The sequence below is a fragment of the Ambystoma mexicanum genome, chromosome 8, assembly GCF_040938575.1.
Source record: "Ambystoma mexicanum isolate Mex_15411 chromosome 8, UKY_AmexF1_1, whole genome shotgun sequence".
Taxonomy (NCBI): domain Eukaryota; kingdom Metazoa; phylum Chordata; class Amphibia; order Caudata; family Ambystomatidae; genus Ambystoma; species Ambystoma mexicanum.
Window position 1 is genome coordinate 1,099,091,774 of NC_090929.1, and position 16,912 is coordinate 1,099,108,685.

General features: G+C 45.3%; 1 protein-coding gene across 3 annotated transcripts in view; it reads right to left on the reverse strand.

Moving 5' to 3' along the window:
• Positions 1-16,912, reverse strand: part of LOC138472772 (anoctamin-7-like) — a 439,062-nt gene that overhangs the window by 85,691 nt on the left and 336,459 nt on the right. For all 3 annotated transcript variants that reach the window (XM_069611107.1, XM_069611106.1, XM_069611105.1), the window contains exons 13-17: positions 16,428-16,526; positions 13,093-13,195; positions 12,118-12,229; positions 10,757-10,811; positions 2,696-2,793 (exon numbers count right to left, since the gene is read on the reverse strand). In XM_069611107.1, coding sequence (XP_069467208.1) covers positions 2,696-2,793; positions 10,757-10,811; positions 12,118-12,229; positions 13,093-13,195; positions 16,428-16,526 — 467 coding nt within the window. The remainder of the gene's footprint in view (positions 1-2,695; positions 2,794-10,756; positions 10,812-12,117; positions 12,230-13,092; positions 13,196-16,427; positions 16,527-16,912) is intronic.

The window sequence follows — 16,912 nt, forward strand, 5'->3', positions numbered from 1 at the left end:
GAGTATATTTGAACCTTTAAACTTGATAAAATTATACTTTTCCTGTTGCAAAAATAATTTTCAGGTGATCATGCTAAAGTCTCCTCTGTAATCCCTAATGTGTGTGGAAATGTACGTGTGTGGGCGACAGCAATTTGACAATCTTGTAATCCATTAGTGGGCCACTGCGATCGCTTTCAAAAAGAAGTTTTGGAAAGGATTAAAGTGATGTTTGCCTAGTTTTTACAGTTCAATCTAAAAGCCCAATTAATCACCATGAAACAAGGAGCCATAAGTTTGATGGCATCTGTGTGCTAGAACTTCTTTGCATAACCACACTTGTCTGGAAAGGCACCGCTCACATCTTTTCATTTTGGATGCGGGTCACAATTGAATGACATTATCACTATTGATATTCCAATCCATTTTCAATCTGAGTATTAAGATGATTGTAGTTAATCAAGGTATAGAAGAATGTGGTCATTATTACATTAAATTAAGGAAATGAAAGTAAGAACAGGTTATTATTACATTTTTGGAGAAATAGAAACCGGGGCAGTGAGAGCAATTTCTGGATAAGAGTTAACATCAGGACTAGTTACCCACCAAACTGAATTGATGGAAATAAAAATTGGAGATTGGTGTAAAAAGAATCCTTTTGCTGTTGATGATGAACAATCCTTTGGCACAATATTAGGAATTCTATGGTTACTAACATATGATCAATAACAATGATCCAACAATCTCTTGGCAAAATTTAAAGTGAAATATAAATCTGATATTTTAAAACAATTAGCGATATCATGTACTTCCTTATAACACTGAGAAGTTATTTATTTAATTGCGACTTCAAAATGAGCTAACTTGGACACGAGACACTTCAGAGCTGAACACGTTAGAGGCAAGCATTAGGGCGGTGATGTTCATGATTCCAGGCGTGTTTGGTGATTTCGTTAATGTTGTCACATCAAAAGAAGGTGATGAATTGTCAGCAGCTTTCTGTATTTTTGCACTCTAAATCTAATGGCTGGGAATCATTTTGCCAAGGAAAGGTTTGGCTTGAACTCTAAGATAACAATTTACTTTGAAGGTTACATTGAGAGCAGTCTACTCGGTCTCCCACTACGCTGAAGGCCTCCTCTATTTTCATGCAAAAGAAAGTGGTGCCTTTTGCCCCTGTATAGTTTATCAGGGAATGGAGACTATCAATATTAAAAACCATTACAAGCTACGATTATTTGGGAACTAATATATCAAAGTGAAGGACTGACAGGGTTTTAAAAATGGGTTCTTCAAGATGCTTTGAAATCAATAAGGGAACGAAGTGGAAATGCCATTTACTACATTTTGGGCCTTTTTTCTACAAAAATGATATTTGAACTAATTGTGTAATGCAGCGACAGAATGTTAGCGCTTTGAAAGCAGGATCTCTGTGGATCATTTAGATGAATTAACAAGGGGGGTCCTGGGAGTCCCTCTGCCAGACATTAGTCCTGGTTACGAGAGACCTACCCAGAGTCTTTAGCTCACTATCTTTCACAGAGAAGAAATATCCCAAACATATCAGTCTTTGTCCTGCCCTGGGGCAATCCAGCACCGAAATGCTAGGCAATTCTCCTAGGAACAAGAGTACCAACAGTATCCCCAGACGCAAGTTTCGGTCTGGTTGGACATCATCAGTAGGGAGGAGCTGTGCCTCTCTAAGAATAGTGAGCAAGGGGTCCACGTCTGGATTCCCCATGTAACTTAGGGTGAGACCCAAAGTTACGTAAATATGCTAATTAACAAGGGGGGTCCTGGGAGTCCCTCTGCCAGAGATTAGTCCTGGTTACGAGAGACTTACCCTGAGTATTTAGCTCACTATCTTTCACAGAGAAGAAATATCCCAAACATATCAGTCTTTGTCCTGCCCCGGGGCAATCCAGCACCGAAATGCTAGGCAATTCTCCTCTGAACAAGAGTACCAACAGCATCCCCAGACACGTGTTTCGGTCTGGTAGGACCTCATCAGTAGGGAGGAGCTGTGCCTCTCTAAGAATAGAAGAATCAAAAGAAGGTGATGAATTGTCAGCAGCTTTCTGTATTTTTGCACTCTAAATCTAATGACTGGGAATCATTTTGCCAAGGAGAGGTTTGGCTTGAACTCTAAGATAACAATTTACTTTGAAGGTGACATTGAGAGCAGTCTACTCGGTTGCCCACTACGCTGATGGCCTCCTCTATTTTCATGCAAAAGAAAGTGGTGCCTTATGCCCCTGTATAGTTTATCAGGGATTGGAGAATATCAATATTAAAAACCATTACAAGTTAAGATTATTTGGGAACTAATATATCAAAGTGAAGGACTGACAAGGTTTTAAAAATGGGTTCTTCAAGATGCTTTGAAATCAATAAGGGAACGAAGTGGAAACGCCATTTACTACATTTTGGGCCTTTTTTTGTACAAAAATGATATTTGAACTAATTGTGTAATGCAGCGACAGAATGTTAGCGCTTTGAAACCAGGATCTCTGTGGATCATTTAGATGAATGCCTTTTGATTTATTTGGTTGAAATGCAATCGGTTCCAGGAGTCTTGGGAGTGGGGGCAGCACATCATTGGCAGATGGGGAGGGAATTACAGTGGTTACTCTCTCACATTCCCAGCTTTCTCAAGGTCATCAGTGTTTCCTGGGCTGGTCTCAACCCTGGGTGCCCAAGTGTGGGACTGACTTACGGGATGACAAACTCCTGGATATTGCTGACAATCTGTTTTCCAACCATGATAATGAAGAGCTGCTGGGCCAGTTCTATCAGGCACCCTCCAGGGCCACACTGCAAAATAAATTAGAAACTTGGCTGTTTTAAACATTGAATGAATACATTTGAACATTTATTGAACATCAGGGTGACTGATATTTATTGTTTTTTTAATGGGTGTTTGAAGTTAATAACTGGACATTTCCGTCATCAGAAAGTGAATAAATAATGCAATACATCGCTATGACGTCACACTGCTCCTCTTGTTCACATCTCCCTCCGTAAAACAGCTTAGTGTGGAGAAAGAGAGTGACAGAGAGAGAGAGAGCGTGAGAGAGAGAGCGTGAGAGAGAGAATGTGAGTGAGTGAGTGAGTGAGTGAGTGAGTGAGTGAGTGAGTGAGTGAGTGCAGATATGTGCTCAACTTGTACTGGTAATTTATAAAAGTGTATTACAATTAGTTGTCTCTAAACTGTAAATTGGGGAGCAGGGAAATACAGAGAAAGGGGCAGAGAAAATAGACAATGAAAAGGTAAAGGAATGGCAAGGCGTTTACAGAGGAAGGTGTCGCAGCAAGTAAGGGCCCCTAAAATAGGAATGAAAATGAAGGGTCACCAAAAGGGAGAGATTATTAGACAGTGGATAACTCATTGTAAGGGCTTTAGTGGTTTTTATTAGAAAGCTTTCAAATCCTTCAAGGGTTGCCCAACAGAGACAGCAATTGCTTTGTGGGAACTACCCCTCTTCCCTCCCGCCAAATGATTCGCAATGAACTTGTGGGAATGCTGTGGAGTGTCCGTGTGTGCGTGAGAGAGATGGTGGGTGAAGAGGGCAGTGTCCATACGTGTGTGTGAGAGAGAGACTCAGCTGCCTGATGCTGAGCAGAATGCTGAGATTGATCCTTCCGGAATGTTCCAGGAGAGTCCGTTGGTGGCTGGGAACCGGATGACATGGTCTGCTTGGTGTATTCTCTTCCAGGTAACACGTTGGCCTGCCTTAATGGTCCTGTAATTTAACCTGTGCTCTGGCACCTGGAACAAACTGCTTCATTCCGAGTTTGGCAGTAGTTTAACTGCCACAATCGGTTACCATTACTGCCAGTAAGTCCCATGGATTTACCACGGGATTACAAGTGGTGGTATTAGGGAGGTGCTAATCCCCATTTTGAAGTCCATAGGACTCCTTGGGGATTGTGGCAGAATTACTGCAAGCAGTAATTCATTTATGACCTTTAACTGGCAGATTTACCTGCAGCATGATGCTGGAGGAAAAACCTCCACTTTAAGATCAAAAATGTAGCTCATTGGTATGGTAAAACAGAGGTAATTCCATTATGCTCAAACAAGTGGCAGTAATGGAATTATCATGTTTTTCCCACACCGCCGAACTTGTGATGAGGCCCAAAGTAACTTGGAACAAGTACCTACAGTTCTTAAATGGTAAGGCCGGACTGCTACAGTTAGGCTACAGGCTTGAAAGAACGCACAAAGGCCAATTATTTTGCTGTTTGGCCAACTGGGCTGTCCACTGTAGCGATGACCATTGGTCTGCTGCTTTGTCATGTTTATCTCATTGCACGTAGAAACAATTGTGGACTGGGCGAGCGCACAAAAAGTAGAAATGAGGGCTGGTTCGCAAAGATTTGCACTGGATCAAATCAGGCGAACCCCATGAGCATCTCGATTTTGCTGATTCACAAACCCTAAAACCGCAGCAAATCTTTGAGATGCCTGGAGCCTTTTTAAGATGCTCACAACGCAAAAGCGATAAAAAAAAGTTGTCGAAAGACAGCTCAGAAATTCTGCAGGTGTCTCCAGATTTGCTCCAGATTCTGGCTTTGTAAATCAGGCACAAGGGAACATGCGCAGATCTTCGCTTCTCATGGGTGTCTCTCAGTTGCTCCAGTGGAATGCTGTGAATGAAGACCAGAAAGCTTGGGATTGCCTTTGACACAGCGGGCAGCAGAGGCGTAGCCAGGATTGTCTAACAAGTGGGGTCTGAAGCTAATGTGGTTGGGTCCACGTCAGTGACATCAACACCTGTAAAGGCCCACACTGCGCAGCTGAGTGGCCATTTACAGATTTTGGGTGAGCCTTGTCCGCTCAGGCCCTACCTTGTCTACGCCTCTGGGGGGCAGTAGTCGTCTATGGAATGAATTACTATGATCGAGGTCTATTAGATGCAATGATGTTTGTTCTATTTGGACACTAGTCTCCTTATGCTGGTGAAAATAGGCACAACTCTTAGGAGAATATATGCAGGAGACCTTTCAAATCAGGTGAGTAAAAGCTTTTGCTCCAACGTTGAATGTAAGGTGTATGCGTCATGGTCTCCCTCTTTTTAGAACATCAAGAAAGTAGGTGGCAGGGTCATTGAATGCTTCTTTTTATTTGAATTCGGCAGGAGCAGTCCAAAAACATATAAGAGAGAATGAGGTTTCTAGATACACTGGAGTGGGGATTGAGACGGAAGTGAAAAGGACAAGGTAGGCCGGGGTGCATTTAGGGTTCCCAAGTTCCAGTGAGAGCTGGATGAAGAGCATGCAGAAGATGGCGCCACATGAAATGACCAGGGTCAGACCGGATCTATTTATCCATCGAGGTGCAAGGCAAGCCATGCCAAAGTTCTGTTCTCACGCAAGTCCTCCTTTCTTGTGGGTTCAGCCGATTTCCAAGGACAACGCGCAGCATGGAAATGTTTGTTAATCACCAGGGACGGCCTTAGGCCAGGGAGAGCCGGGCGACCACTTGGGGAACCCTACTCACCTCTCAAGGTAGGGCACCTCGGCACCGGGAGTACGCGGTATTGCGGCGCACTGGATTTTTTTTTCTGCTTTTTTTTGGGCGCCCCTCCTGTTATCAAGAGGCGCTGGCCGCCCTTAACGTCACCAAGGTGCACCAGGGATATCGAGGTGCACCTTGGTGACGCGTCGGGTTGTCGCCTCTCAGGTGGCCGACGGACATTGGACTAATTAAAAAGCCCCCTCTTTGACGAGGGTGCTTTTTAATTAGTCCAATGCGGCTTTGTGCAATCCCAGGGCCTGACATCGCATGCTGCCTTTGAGCCTCTGCCACAGTTACTCCAGTGAATCCTGTTGGTGCCTGGCCTGCGTGCAATCCTGCATTCGGACTCGCCACTGCTGAACAGCTGCAAGTCCCCCACATTACAAGAAGTGTACGCCCTGGTTGCTTTTAATGTATTCATGTGTATGCTGTGCGCGCCTTGTGTAGGGGGTTTTTCTTTCAATGTATGTGTGTGGATGGTGACTGTATGCTTGTGGATGGTGTGCGCATGTTGTGTAGGGGCCTTTACTTTTAATGTATGTGTGTGGATGGGAACTGTATGCATGTGGATGGTGTGCGCATGTTGTGTAGGGGGCTTTACTTTTAATGTGTGTGGGTGGTGACTGCATGCAAACGGATGATGTGCGCACATTGTGTAGGGGCTTTACTTTTAATGTATGTGTGTGGATGGGAACTGTATGCATGTGGATGGTGTGCGCATGTTGTGTAGGGGGCTTTACTTTTAATGTGTGTGGGTGGTGACTGCATGCAAACGCATGATGTGCGCACGTTGTGTAGGGGCTTTACTTTTACAGTATGTATGTGGATGGTGTGCGCATGTTGTGTAGGGGGCTTTACTTTTAATGTGTGTGGGTGGTGACTGCATGCAAACGCATGATGTGCGCACGTTGTGTAGGGGCTTTACTTTTACAGTATGTATGTGGATGGTGTGCGCATGTTGTGTAGGGGGCTTTACTTTTAATGTGTGTGGGTGGTGACTGCATGCAAACGCATGATGTGCGCACGTTGTGTAGGGGCTTTACTTTTACAGTATGTATGTGGATGGTGTGCGCATGTTGTGTAGGGGGCTTTACTTTTAATGTGTGTGGGTGGTGACTGCATGCAAACGGATGATGTGCGCACATTGTGTAGGGGCTTTACTTTTAATGTGTGTGGATGGTGACTGTTTGCTGTGGATGGTGTGCGCACGTTGTGTAGGGGCTTTACTTTTACAGTATGTATGTGGATGGTGTGCGCATGTTGTGTAGGGGGCTTTACTTTTAATGTGTGTGGGTGGTGACTGCATGCAAACGGATGATGTGCGCACATTGTGTAGGGGCTTTACTTTTAATGTGTGTGGATGGTGACTGTATGCTGTGGATGGTGTGCGCACGTTGTGTAGGGGCTTTACTTTCAATGTGTGTGGATGGTGTGTGCATGTTGTGTAGGAGATTTACCAGGGCTCAAGTCGAGGGTAAACGCGGGGGGACAGAGTCCCCCCACTTTATTCAGAGGGTGGATGGGGCGCCAAATTTGTTTCGCCCAGGGCGCAGCTGGTGCTAAGGCCGGCGCTGCTAATCACCAAGACAAGGGCTTTTTTGCACACATGTGCAAACGCTTCTTGTGTCACAAAATGTGATCTTTGTGGACTGGACACAAACTGTTAATGGCAAGTTCATTTAAAAAAGAAAACAGTTTGAACATGTCATTGCATTCCACTGTTGACCCTGGAAAATATTTAAATTCTGCAGATTGCTACATAAGACTAACAATTAAGAAGGCACGAAGGTTCTGCACAGCAGGCTAGGAGTTAGAGTGCTGATTCTAAGTTGTCGTAGGTTTGGAGAACAGTGAATGGCGAGGGGTATTATGATTTCAATGAATAATTCCTTAGTGGCTAGTTGTCTTTTAGGGTAGTAGTAGAAGTAGGGCCCAACAGCTGAGGGCACTTACTGGACTGAGATTGGGCCATTCGGGTTCTGTACATAGAAACCCTACTAAGGGAATGCTACTCTAGAGCAGACACACAAACGACTCTTATTTTAACCCAAACCAACTTAGCTATCCAGAACAAACACAACTTCTATCCTGCCCCACAACACCAGGTTAATCAACAAAAAGCACTTAAGATAACCTCTATCCCGTCCCGAAGTCTACTGCTAATACACTTAACAAAATCTTTATGCAACATGCAACATCACTGCTAATCCAGAAAAAAACACACTGAGCAACCTTGATCCTGATACAAACCACCACTGCTAATCCACAACACTCTGAACACCTCTACCCTGACCTGCTGCAACACTCCAAATACAGACCAAACATTTAAGGCAACCTATTGCCTGACCTGTAGCCACACTGTGACGAACCCAGTACTTTACAAAGCCACTATCTTTACCTGCAGCACCCCTTCCTAATGAAGCGCAACTCCTCATCATAGCCTCTACCTTGACCTGCAGCACCCCTTCCTAATGCGGAGCAAATCTTCATCGTAACCTCCACTTTGACCTGTAGCACCCCTTCCTAATGCACAGAAAACCCTCATCATAACCTCTACTTTGACCTGTAGCACCCTACCTAATGCACAGAAAACACTCACCATAACCTTTACCTTGACCTGCAGCACCCCTTCCTAATGCAGAACAAACCCTCACCATATCCTCTACCTTGACCTACAGCACCTCTGTGAAGCCAATTGTGACACTAAACACACACTTTATTCTACTTTATAGTGCCACTAATTCCCCATAAGAAAGTCTGCACCCAATGGATATCGTAATCTGAAGGGCTCTATGCTAACCCTGACCCCAGATGCACAGCCTCTACCCTGAGCCGCAGCAGAAGTGCACCTCAGAGCTGTTGCAAAACACAGCTTGCATCCTGACCTACTGTGTCCCTGCTAATGCAAGACACATACCATAGCCTCTACCCTGACCTGCATGACAGCCAGAACAGACACACAGTGAAACCACAGGCAAGGCCCGCAGCACCTTTGGAAACCCTGCGAGTTTCCCCCACACTCCCATACACATAAAGCCACAATAGCAATCATGAACATCACACTACTGTTGGCTAATGTGCAGCTAAAAGGAGACTTCTGTACCATAAAAATGCCATATACTATTCAACTTGACACTGTAGTCCAAATAAAAAATGCATCACATGTCAGATGATGTTAACAATTGAAAAGATATTTAAAAAATGTGAACCAAGCCCGGATTTGAAAAGGAGACCTATGGGCTGATTCATGGAAATAATTGCGTGGAAAATCGGGGATTTTTGTGCCAATCTGCGCTCAAATCCCCATTCGTCAATTCATGGAACCGACTGCGCAGGACTTTCCTGGGACTTGCGTGGAATTTGCGCAGGATCGGCACATCTCTGCGAGTCGAGGAGCACCTTGCGCGAGATTCCAAGCAGAGTGTGGGCTGAGCTTGCACATCGACCAAAATAGGGGCCGGAACAGGCAGAATGAGGAAGAACTTGCGGAAATGTGGGCGCGTTGAGGGACGGTACACGGTCAAGCAATCGCACGGCCATAGCAACGGAAATATAACCATATTCATGGATTTGAACTCGGAACGTTGGTCCTCGAAAAAGCACATGCAAATCCCAGGACCTGTACACCAAATGATATCAGGCCTAAAGTGCAAAGCCCCATAGGAAACAACAAGCACGCAAAACGGCGATCATACGGGTGACGGTATGTACAATCTCGGGGGCACACCCAAGTTACAAGCATCGCCTCGTAACTCACAAGTTACGAGGCGATGCTCGGAACGTACAAGTTACGGGTTGCTCATAACTTTCGGGGTGCACACGAGCTACGGGGTGATCGCTCGCAGTTTCTCTGGGGTGCTGGATGGTCGAGCAGAGGTAAGCACTAAGGTTGTTGTGTGGTTTGCGTGGGGGCGTGTCATGGCCATTCCAGCCGCCCCTTGCGCATTTGGTTGTTTTGTTGTGGGAAATTCTGTGAATACGCAGAACGCGCAGATTTTCTTATTTGCTCAGGGGCACACACATTTGTTTTCGGCACGCAGGCTTTGTGGGGTAAATGCACTTTTTTCCATGAATCGGGACCCTAGTCAGTAACGGTGAGCAAACTTGTTTTACTGTAACGTTGGATGGCTCGAGTTGCATGAATCTTTACAGAATTTCCACATATTCATCTGGAAATGTTTGAGGTCAACCAGGGGTAAAAAATGAGGGCCCTGGGGGAGATGATAGGCGCTTGCCATCTAGGGGAGCCAATTTATAAACTTCCTGGCGGGTGCCGGCGCACAGATTTTAGAGAAGCATTAGAGCATTCGACACAGTTAACAGGTCAGACTCCAGGTCCTTAGTGGGTGCTGGGTGGGTGCTAGGGCACCGGAGTACGCATGTATCTAGCGCCCCAATGTGGCATTGGTCCATGCTAAACAATTTTTTACATTTCCACTGCCTTGTGTGGAAATAGAAAATGTGTGTAAAAAGGTGTAAAACTTTCTTTGAGTGGGGTGGTTGGGATGGGGGAAGGAGGTGGAGGGTGAGCAGTGTAAATGTGAGGAGCGCTGGTTTGCACTCCCAAAAGTGACCAGTAAAATGTATTTTGTAAGGTCACTTTTGGGTGCGTTAGTACACGCCGATTGGTCAGCATATAAGGAAACAACACTAACAAACCAAATACATGCTATCTCTACACAAACAGTGAAACTGTAAAGGAATACAACATGGTTTGACATATTAAGGTCGGTGACATCATTAATTACTCTGATAATCCAGCACACACACCCAACACAAAGGTCTTCTAATCGACTTTGGTCTTGACTTTCAGTGCACCCTTCTGATTCAGGCCGGAACCAAAGAGATAGGCCTGCCAAACGGCCTTAATCCCCATCTTCAGCCCCTACTTATCCAAAACTAGGGCTTGACACGCAGCTCTGCAAGCGCACCTCTATCCGGACCTGCAGCACTGGCTGCAGGTCCAATGCCAACACCTGAAGCACAACTCCAGTCAATGCGTCCCCAACCTGACAAGAAACATGGCCTGGCGTGTACTTGGGAAGACAGTGTTTCCAGTGCTCCCCAACCCTGGCACGCATCAATGCTTGCTGAGCCATATCTGGCAGTGCCCCCCAGCCTGTTTCATCTTACCCATATATACCATACTTGACACCCACAATCACACACACACATGTGGCAGTGCAGCTATGCCAGTTTACAACTGAAGAGCACTCCATATCTACCTGCCTTTTAAACTGCAATGTGGGTACTTACATCCTCATTTCTCATGCCAAACAGCTTGCCGTAGTGGCCAGGGTAGCCCACAAACCTGAAAACGAAGGGGCGAGAAAGAATGAACAAATCACCTGATTGATATTGAGAGAAAGCAAATATTAATCAGGAAATTAAAATCAGCCATGGACAGAGTAAGATGACTCCCTGGACTCTGTCTCTCAGGATTGGTACCTCTTGCACTGACCTCTTCTGATTTCTGGTTCACTGTCTCACCCTGACCCCCCTCTCAGGGAACTCCTCCCTGACTTCTAATTCATTGTCAGGCCTAGATGATTGTGATCACTCTTGGCCACTGATTTCTCTTGCAACCTCAGCCTTACTTTCAGGAGCTCCGGAAGGCTTTGCCTAGGGATGATTCAGAATGCCGCGTACACATCAGAAGCACGCAAGGTATCATCTGGTACAATCTTCTCTAAAGGCCACCTACCCTCCCTAACTTTACTCCTGCACCCCCTCCTTTCCCATGATGTGTCACATGTCCCATGTGTGCTTTGAAACCATTATATGACCCCCTACTCCTAGGAGCTCTCAGGTCCTGTTCTTTAGCTCTCCACCTATTTGCTTCACACGTCTGATATCCTTCTTTTCTGGGTCTCAAAGCACACTGAAGCAGGCGCACTAGCTCTATACAGACCATAACATATAAATTGGATTCAAGGGCAGGACTGGCCTATGAGGAAATTGTGACATTTATAGACACAGTGGTGTGTTTAAAAGGCCAGTCGGGCAGGGATTGAGCGGGTCACATGTCCGGCAAGTCCGATTTTACACGGTTTGTGCTCAATATCAGACCCAGTGAGGGATACACAGTTAAACAAGGGAATTTCTTTAAATTCATGAAAACTTTTGAGGTGTGTGGAATACTAAGGAATGGGTCAAGCAGCCTTGTTATAAACCTGGGGCGACCAGGAGCTTAGGTATGGACTGTGTTACCTGATCATTTCCGATCTACAGAATGGAAGCTTTGTGGGAAGCCCAACAGTGGACTGTATGCCCTTATTAGCCCACTCCTTCTGTCTGTCATTAATGTACACGAACCCTAGATGACCTCCCTCCCCTCCTCATCCCTTTCTCTACTGATGGTCCCTTGGTGTGTGGGGACCATTGGCTGACTCAACTCCCTTCCTCGCCTCATTTTTCCCTTAGCGTGGGAAGGCCGACCTCACTCTCCTCCTCTCCTTGGCATGGCCTTCGTGTGGTGCATCTTGAACTAAGCAGTTGTTAGGGACCATGACTGATCCCACCACCCTCCTCATAACTCCCTGTGCCGTTCGATGGACCACCGTCTCTACCCCGGGTTTACCCGCCTCCAGTTCCCCGAGCTCATTGCCTTCCCGCACCTGCCTTTGAAGAAGGCAACGTAGAATGGCGAGGAGTAGAAGTTCACAAACTGGAAGATGAAAACCTTGAAGGTGAAGGCGTCTTCATGAAGCGTCTGTGTCCGGTGCATCTCTACGGGGAAGACAGAGTGATACAGAAGTAAACATCTGGGAGTTTATGCATGCAAGGCAGCAGTACTGCATGTGGTTCCAATCTGGTGACTAAAAAGATAAAATGAGGAAGTGATTATCAGCAAGATGATAGTGAACCCCAACCCGCCATCAACATCAAGGAGCGCATGCAACTAAACCCAGTGGATCTGTCTAAAGGTAATCTCTAGGGCGACGGGTAAACCACAAGGAGCCCTATTGGACTACCAGTCTACCATCACAATGACCGCTACAACAGAAGAGGTTCATGGGTGCAATCTAATATTGCAGCAGCCAATGATTCCCCAAAGAGATACACACAAAAAGGAAATTGGTAGCCAGAGTTAAGGATCCGCGTCCAAGCTATGCATTAGTGGGCACTTCAGGTTAGTGAAACGTTCATCGAAGGACCTAATGCAAGAGGCGGAACACAGCAGGATGAGCCAATGATGAGAAGCCACAGACAGGTGTCAAAGCTAATGGAAACATCATTCAAGCCAACATCCACACCTGATTGGTCAAAACCCAGGAGACCAAAGGCTGCCAGAGGGAGGGCACATTGGAAAAGAAGAGTGGGCTGTCTTATTGGTCGAGGTTCCACCTATCCACACTTAAGATGGGGCTAATGCGTCAAGATTGCTAGTAGCCACGGGGAGAACAGCTGGCTAAGAAAGAGCCAGTTGGAGAAAAAAAACAGCATTGAAAACACAAGTGGGACTGAACAACTGTCACTCCTCCTGGGTTAACTTGTGTGGCTGAGCGCAGCATGAAGGGGGATGGGCGGGGTCCTTTTGCACCACGCCCTTTTGCTTTCCCAATTGTGAAATGGTTCCAAAACGCCATTACCCCATTTGGTGAGTTTATCCGCCAGCGAGGTGTAGACCTGGCTCATGAGAAGAATGAGGATCAGGTTCACCACGGTGCTGCTGATGTTAGCAATGTTCCCAGCCTGAAAGCAATGGAAAGGGGACATCATTATCACGTTCACCAATTCATGGCCCTGAGGCTAATAACCAAAATGCAACCCGTGTAAAAAAGGGGGTGCACCACACTCAAAGGTCCGCGGGTGCGCGGCAAGGAAGGCTGACGCAATCAGGGCGTGAAACTAAACATGAAAAATGGCCCCTGCTTGCACTCAAGTAACACAGAGCAAATAATCAGCCCACAGCTTTCACAGAAGTTAATTATTTATCATTTTCCAAGCTTTGGTAAACTCATCATCAGAGCAACAGAATTTCCTGTTGGCAAGAGTTGGTCCTGCATTGGAAATAGGAAATAGTGGAGCCTGAGTACATGACAAAGGTGTATATTCCTGAAACATGTTGGGCACTTTTGACCCTTGGTGATAATAGATATACATGAGCTTTGAAAATAAAAAAATAACTTTTATGAGAGCCGCCAGTATTATTATTTGCTCCACTTTACTTGAGGGCCAGCAGTGCATTAAGAAATATTAGTAGCCCTTGTTCACGCTACTATAAAACAAATCCTAGCTTTAAAAATCAAACACAATATTTACTAATTCTGTCTTTTGCCACATTTTCCAACCATTGTTGTTATATAATTAAAATATCTTAGCATTGATTAACCTCTGAGCTATAGTGCACCTACATTATTAATGTATAAGAAACTACGAAGTGGTTTCCGAAATATCAATATTCATATTTAAATATTACATTTACCGACACTTAGAGCCCGTCATCGCATCCTCTCGGCTTACTTTCCACTAATGGCCGTCCATCCGGGTGTGCATTTTGCATCCCCTGAGAGGATATTCATTACAGAATAATAAGCAAAGGAGAAACATCTTGGGAGCATTGCCCAGTCCTAATCAAATCCACGCTGCCTGTAATTCTAGACCTCTGCTCATTCTCGTGTTCCTGATCAATGCAAGGGTCTTCAGCATAGAATGATAGAATGCAAAGGAACACAAGACCGGAGCACGCCACAGCGCTTTACATTTCATGGCACTACAGGGCAGCGTTTTCCATCAACCTACATGTTTTCCCTTTGTCTTAAGAACAAGTCATTTTGCTTATTATAACCTAAGACGTAAGAATTCGCATTCCCCCCTGGGGTGCATTAGCATGGTCTCATAAATCACCATCATCTGCCCCCTGGATTCTTAGACCATGGCAGTCTTTCTGACAGGAAATAGCATTCCATAATAATTTTAATCTTAGTCTCCTATACGATGATCCAGTGTGGCTAGCTAAAGCAAGTCCAGAGAAGGGGTCCACCTAAATACTCCAAGGGAGATCTAAATATTCCAAGGGGGAAGATCTTACCTTTTTCACTCTTCTGACTTCCGAGGAGCAGAGTCCTCTTTTCAGTCTTAAATGCCATGAATCTGAATATCCACAGGGTACAAGCCCAAACACTTTGGCATGCCAATAAAGCACGGGCTCATTACCAGTTTGGCGGTGGAGGTAATACTGTTTACTTCCGTTTTTCCCGCAGCGCCTAACTAAAAGATTGCCAGTATTACCGCTGCCGATATTACCGGTGAAGATAACATCTCCACTTTACCGCCAGAAATCGCCAGGATTACCATCTGGAAATACCAGCAGTGGTAATACTGGCAAAAGTCCCCCATATGGATTCCATTAAATGGGGATTTACACCAGCAAACCGGCACTTGTAATCAGGTGGTATTAGTGCTGAAGGCAAACCCTCCAGTGGTAATACCACCTGACCAAGTGGCAGTATCGGTAATGCCATTTGCTGGATTTACCACCAGAATACCGGCAAACTCGTAATGAGCCCCATTGCGTGAATAGGGGTATTAGAAAAGAAGACTAGACCCATCCTGCAAAAACTTCCCTGTAAGAGTTTAAACTCTTGTGAGAACTCTGGATATCACCCCATGGGGGAGCTACAAACAAGGCCAAGGGAATGATCACTCAAACATCCTGAAAGTGCAGAACATCACCCCAGGAGTGTCATGGGGCAAAAAAGTCCAGGACATGAACCGAAAATGGGGACACTTACTTTATTTATTTGCATTTTTAAAGCACTCACACAGCCCAGGGGCATCGAGGCGCTGTTACAGATTTTTTGTTGTTGTTGTCTTAGTTGCATATTTATACCGTGCTTGAATACCCAGAGGTTTCTAAGGGCGGACGCCAGGATCGAACCTGTGTTGCTTTCTGTCATCTTGTTTTCAAGGCGAGCACATTGCCACTGAGCTATCCTCCAGGGACATCTTTCAGTGATTTACAGCGAGAGCACCACACTGTTTTAAGATTCCGAGAAAGCACTAGACTGAACAGACTTCAACAACACTGAGGGATTTTGGGGAGCGTTGGATGGAAGGCTCACGCAATTGGGTGTACAATGTAGGGAAGACTAGTGTCTCAGTCATCAAGACCAGCTTTCAAAGTCATCAGGCACTTTTGGATTTATATAATTAGACATTAAAATGTGTCATTGTTTTGTAAAATTTTAAATGTTTTTCTCTGTAGACTATAAAAACTTTATACTCCTGATTTCCACACTTGCCCAAATTGTTCGTTTCAGTGCAAATCAGTTTGGTTCCATGTGTCATAGTTCCCTCTCATCCAGATGTGCCCGCGTATAGGACTGAAATAAATGCAGTATTAAGTCCTGCCAAAGAAATTAGACATTTACATTTACTCATGGAATGGCACTAGGCAGTTTGAACCGGTAGGTCATCATTTACACTCTGCAGTTGCGGCCTCTACAATTCTATTTGGCAGTTTTGAAATTGATCACAGTTGATTGCTTAATAAACTAAGGGGATATTTCCCCAATTTAGATCTCTCTTACTCATGTTTTGCTCTCAGTGTGTCCCGCATTAAGGCATACAGACAAAATAGAGCTATCTGAAAGCGTTTTGTATTGGATACTTAATTCCATAGTTTGTTAAAGTTTCCCAGTGTGAACACACAAAGCATGAGAGGATATTCATGAAGAGACTCAACAGGTGCAACTAAAGAGCACAGGAGATTCCCTGGTGCAAGAGCCAACCACATTTCACAAAACAGTGGAGTGAGACATTGATCCAATTTGACTGGGCGACCCATGGCCCTTAAAGGCAGGGTGCAAAGAAAGGTTTCCAGCATGGAAAATCAGAAGAAATATTTTAATAAGAATCCTAAAGTAGCGGCAAAATTTAGTCCTTTCCTCTGCAAAATGGAAGACCTTGCTGCAGGACTCACCTGTGTCATCAGGATGGAGTTTCCTGTGTGGTACATCATCATGCTCACAATGCCGCGGTACATGATCACGGAAACTAGGAAAATCATCACCACGCAGAGCTGTTTGGAAAAAAATAGTAATTCAGGTGCTGCCCAGGTAAGGACTACGTATGAACTGAATGGGAAACGGCACTTGCCGGGCCAGCGCCAGGTGAGATTAGGCTGATTACAGGTTTCTAGGCCGGAAGGTACAGAAGTGGTAACAAAGCAGCAAGAAAAGTGAAGAGCCAGGGTTCATGACATGGTGGCATGAAAGAGGGATGAGGTAAGAAATGAGATGGAGCAGGTAAGCAAGCAAGGGTAACGGGTATAGTTTTAATGGGGATTCTGAGATTAGGGAGACTGGGCATTAGGGAGTGGCAGCGTTGGCAGGGGATTGGAGAGGTTATGAGATGGGCCAGAAAATATGCAGGAGTGGTGAGAAATTGGTTGGATTACATTCAAAG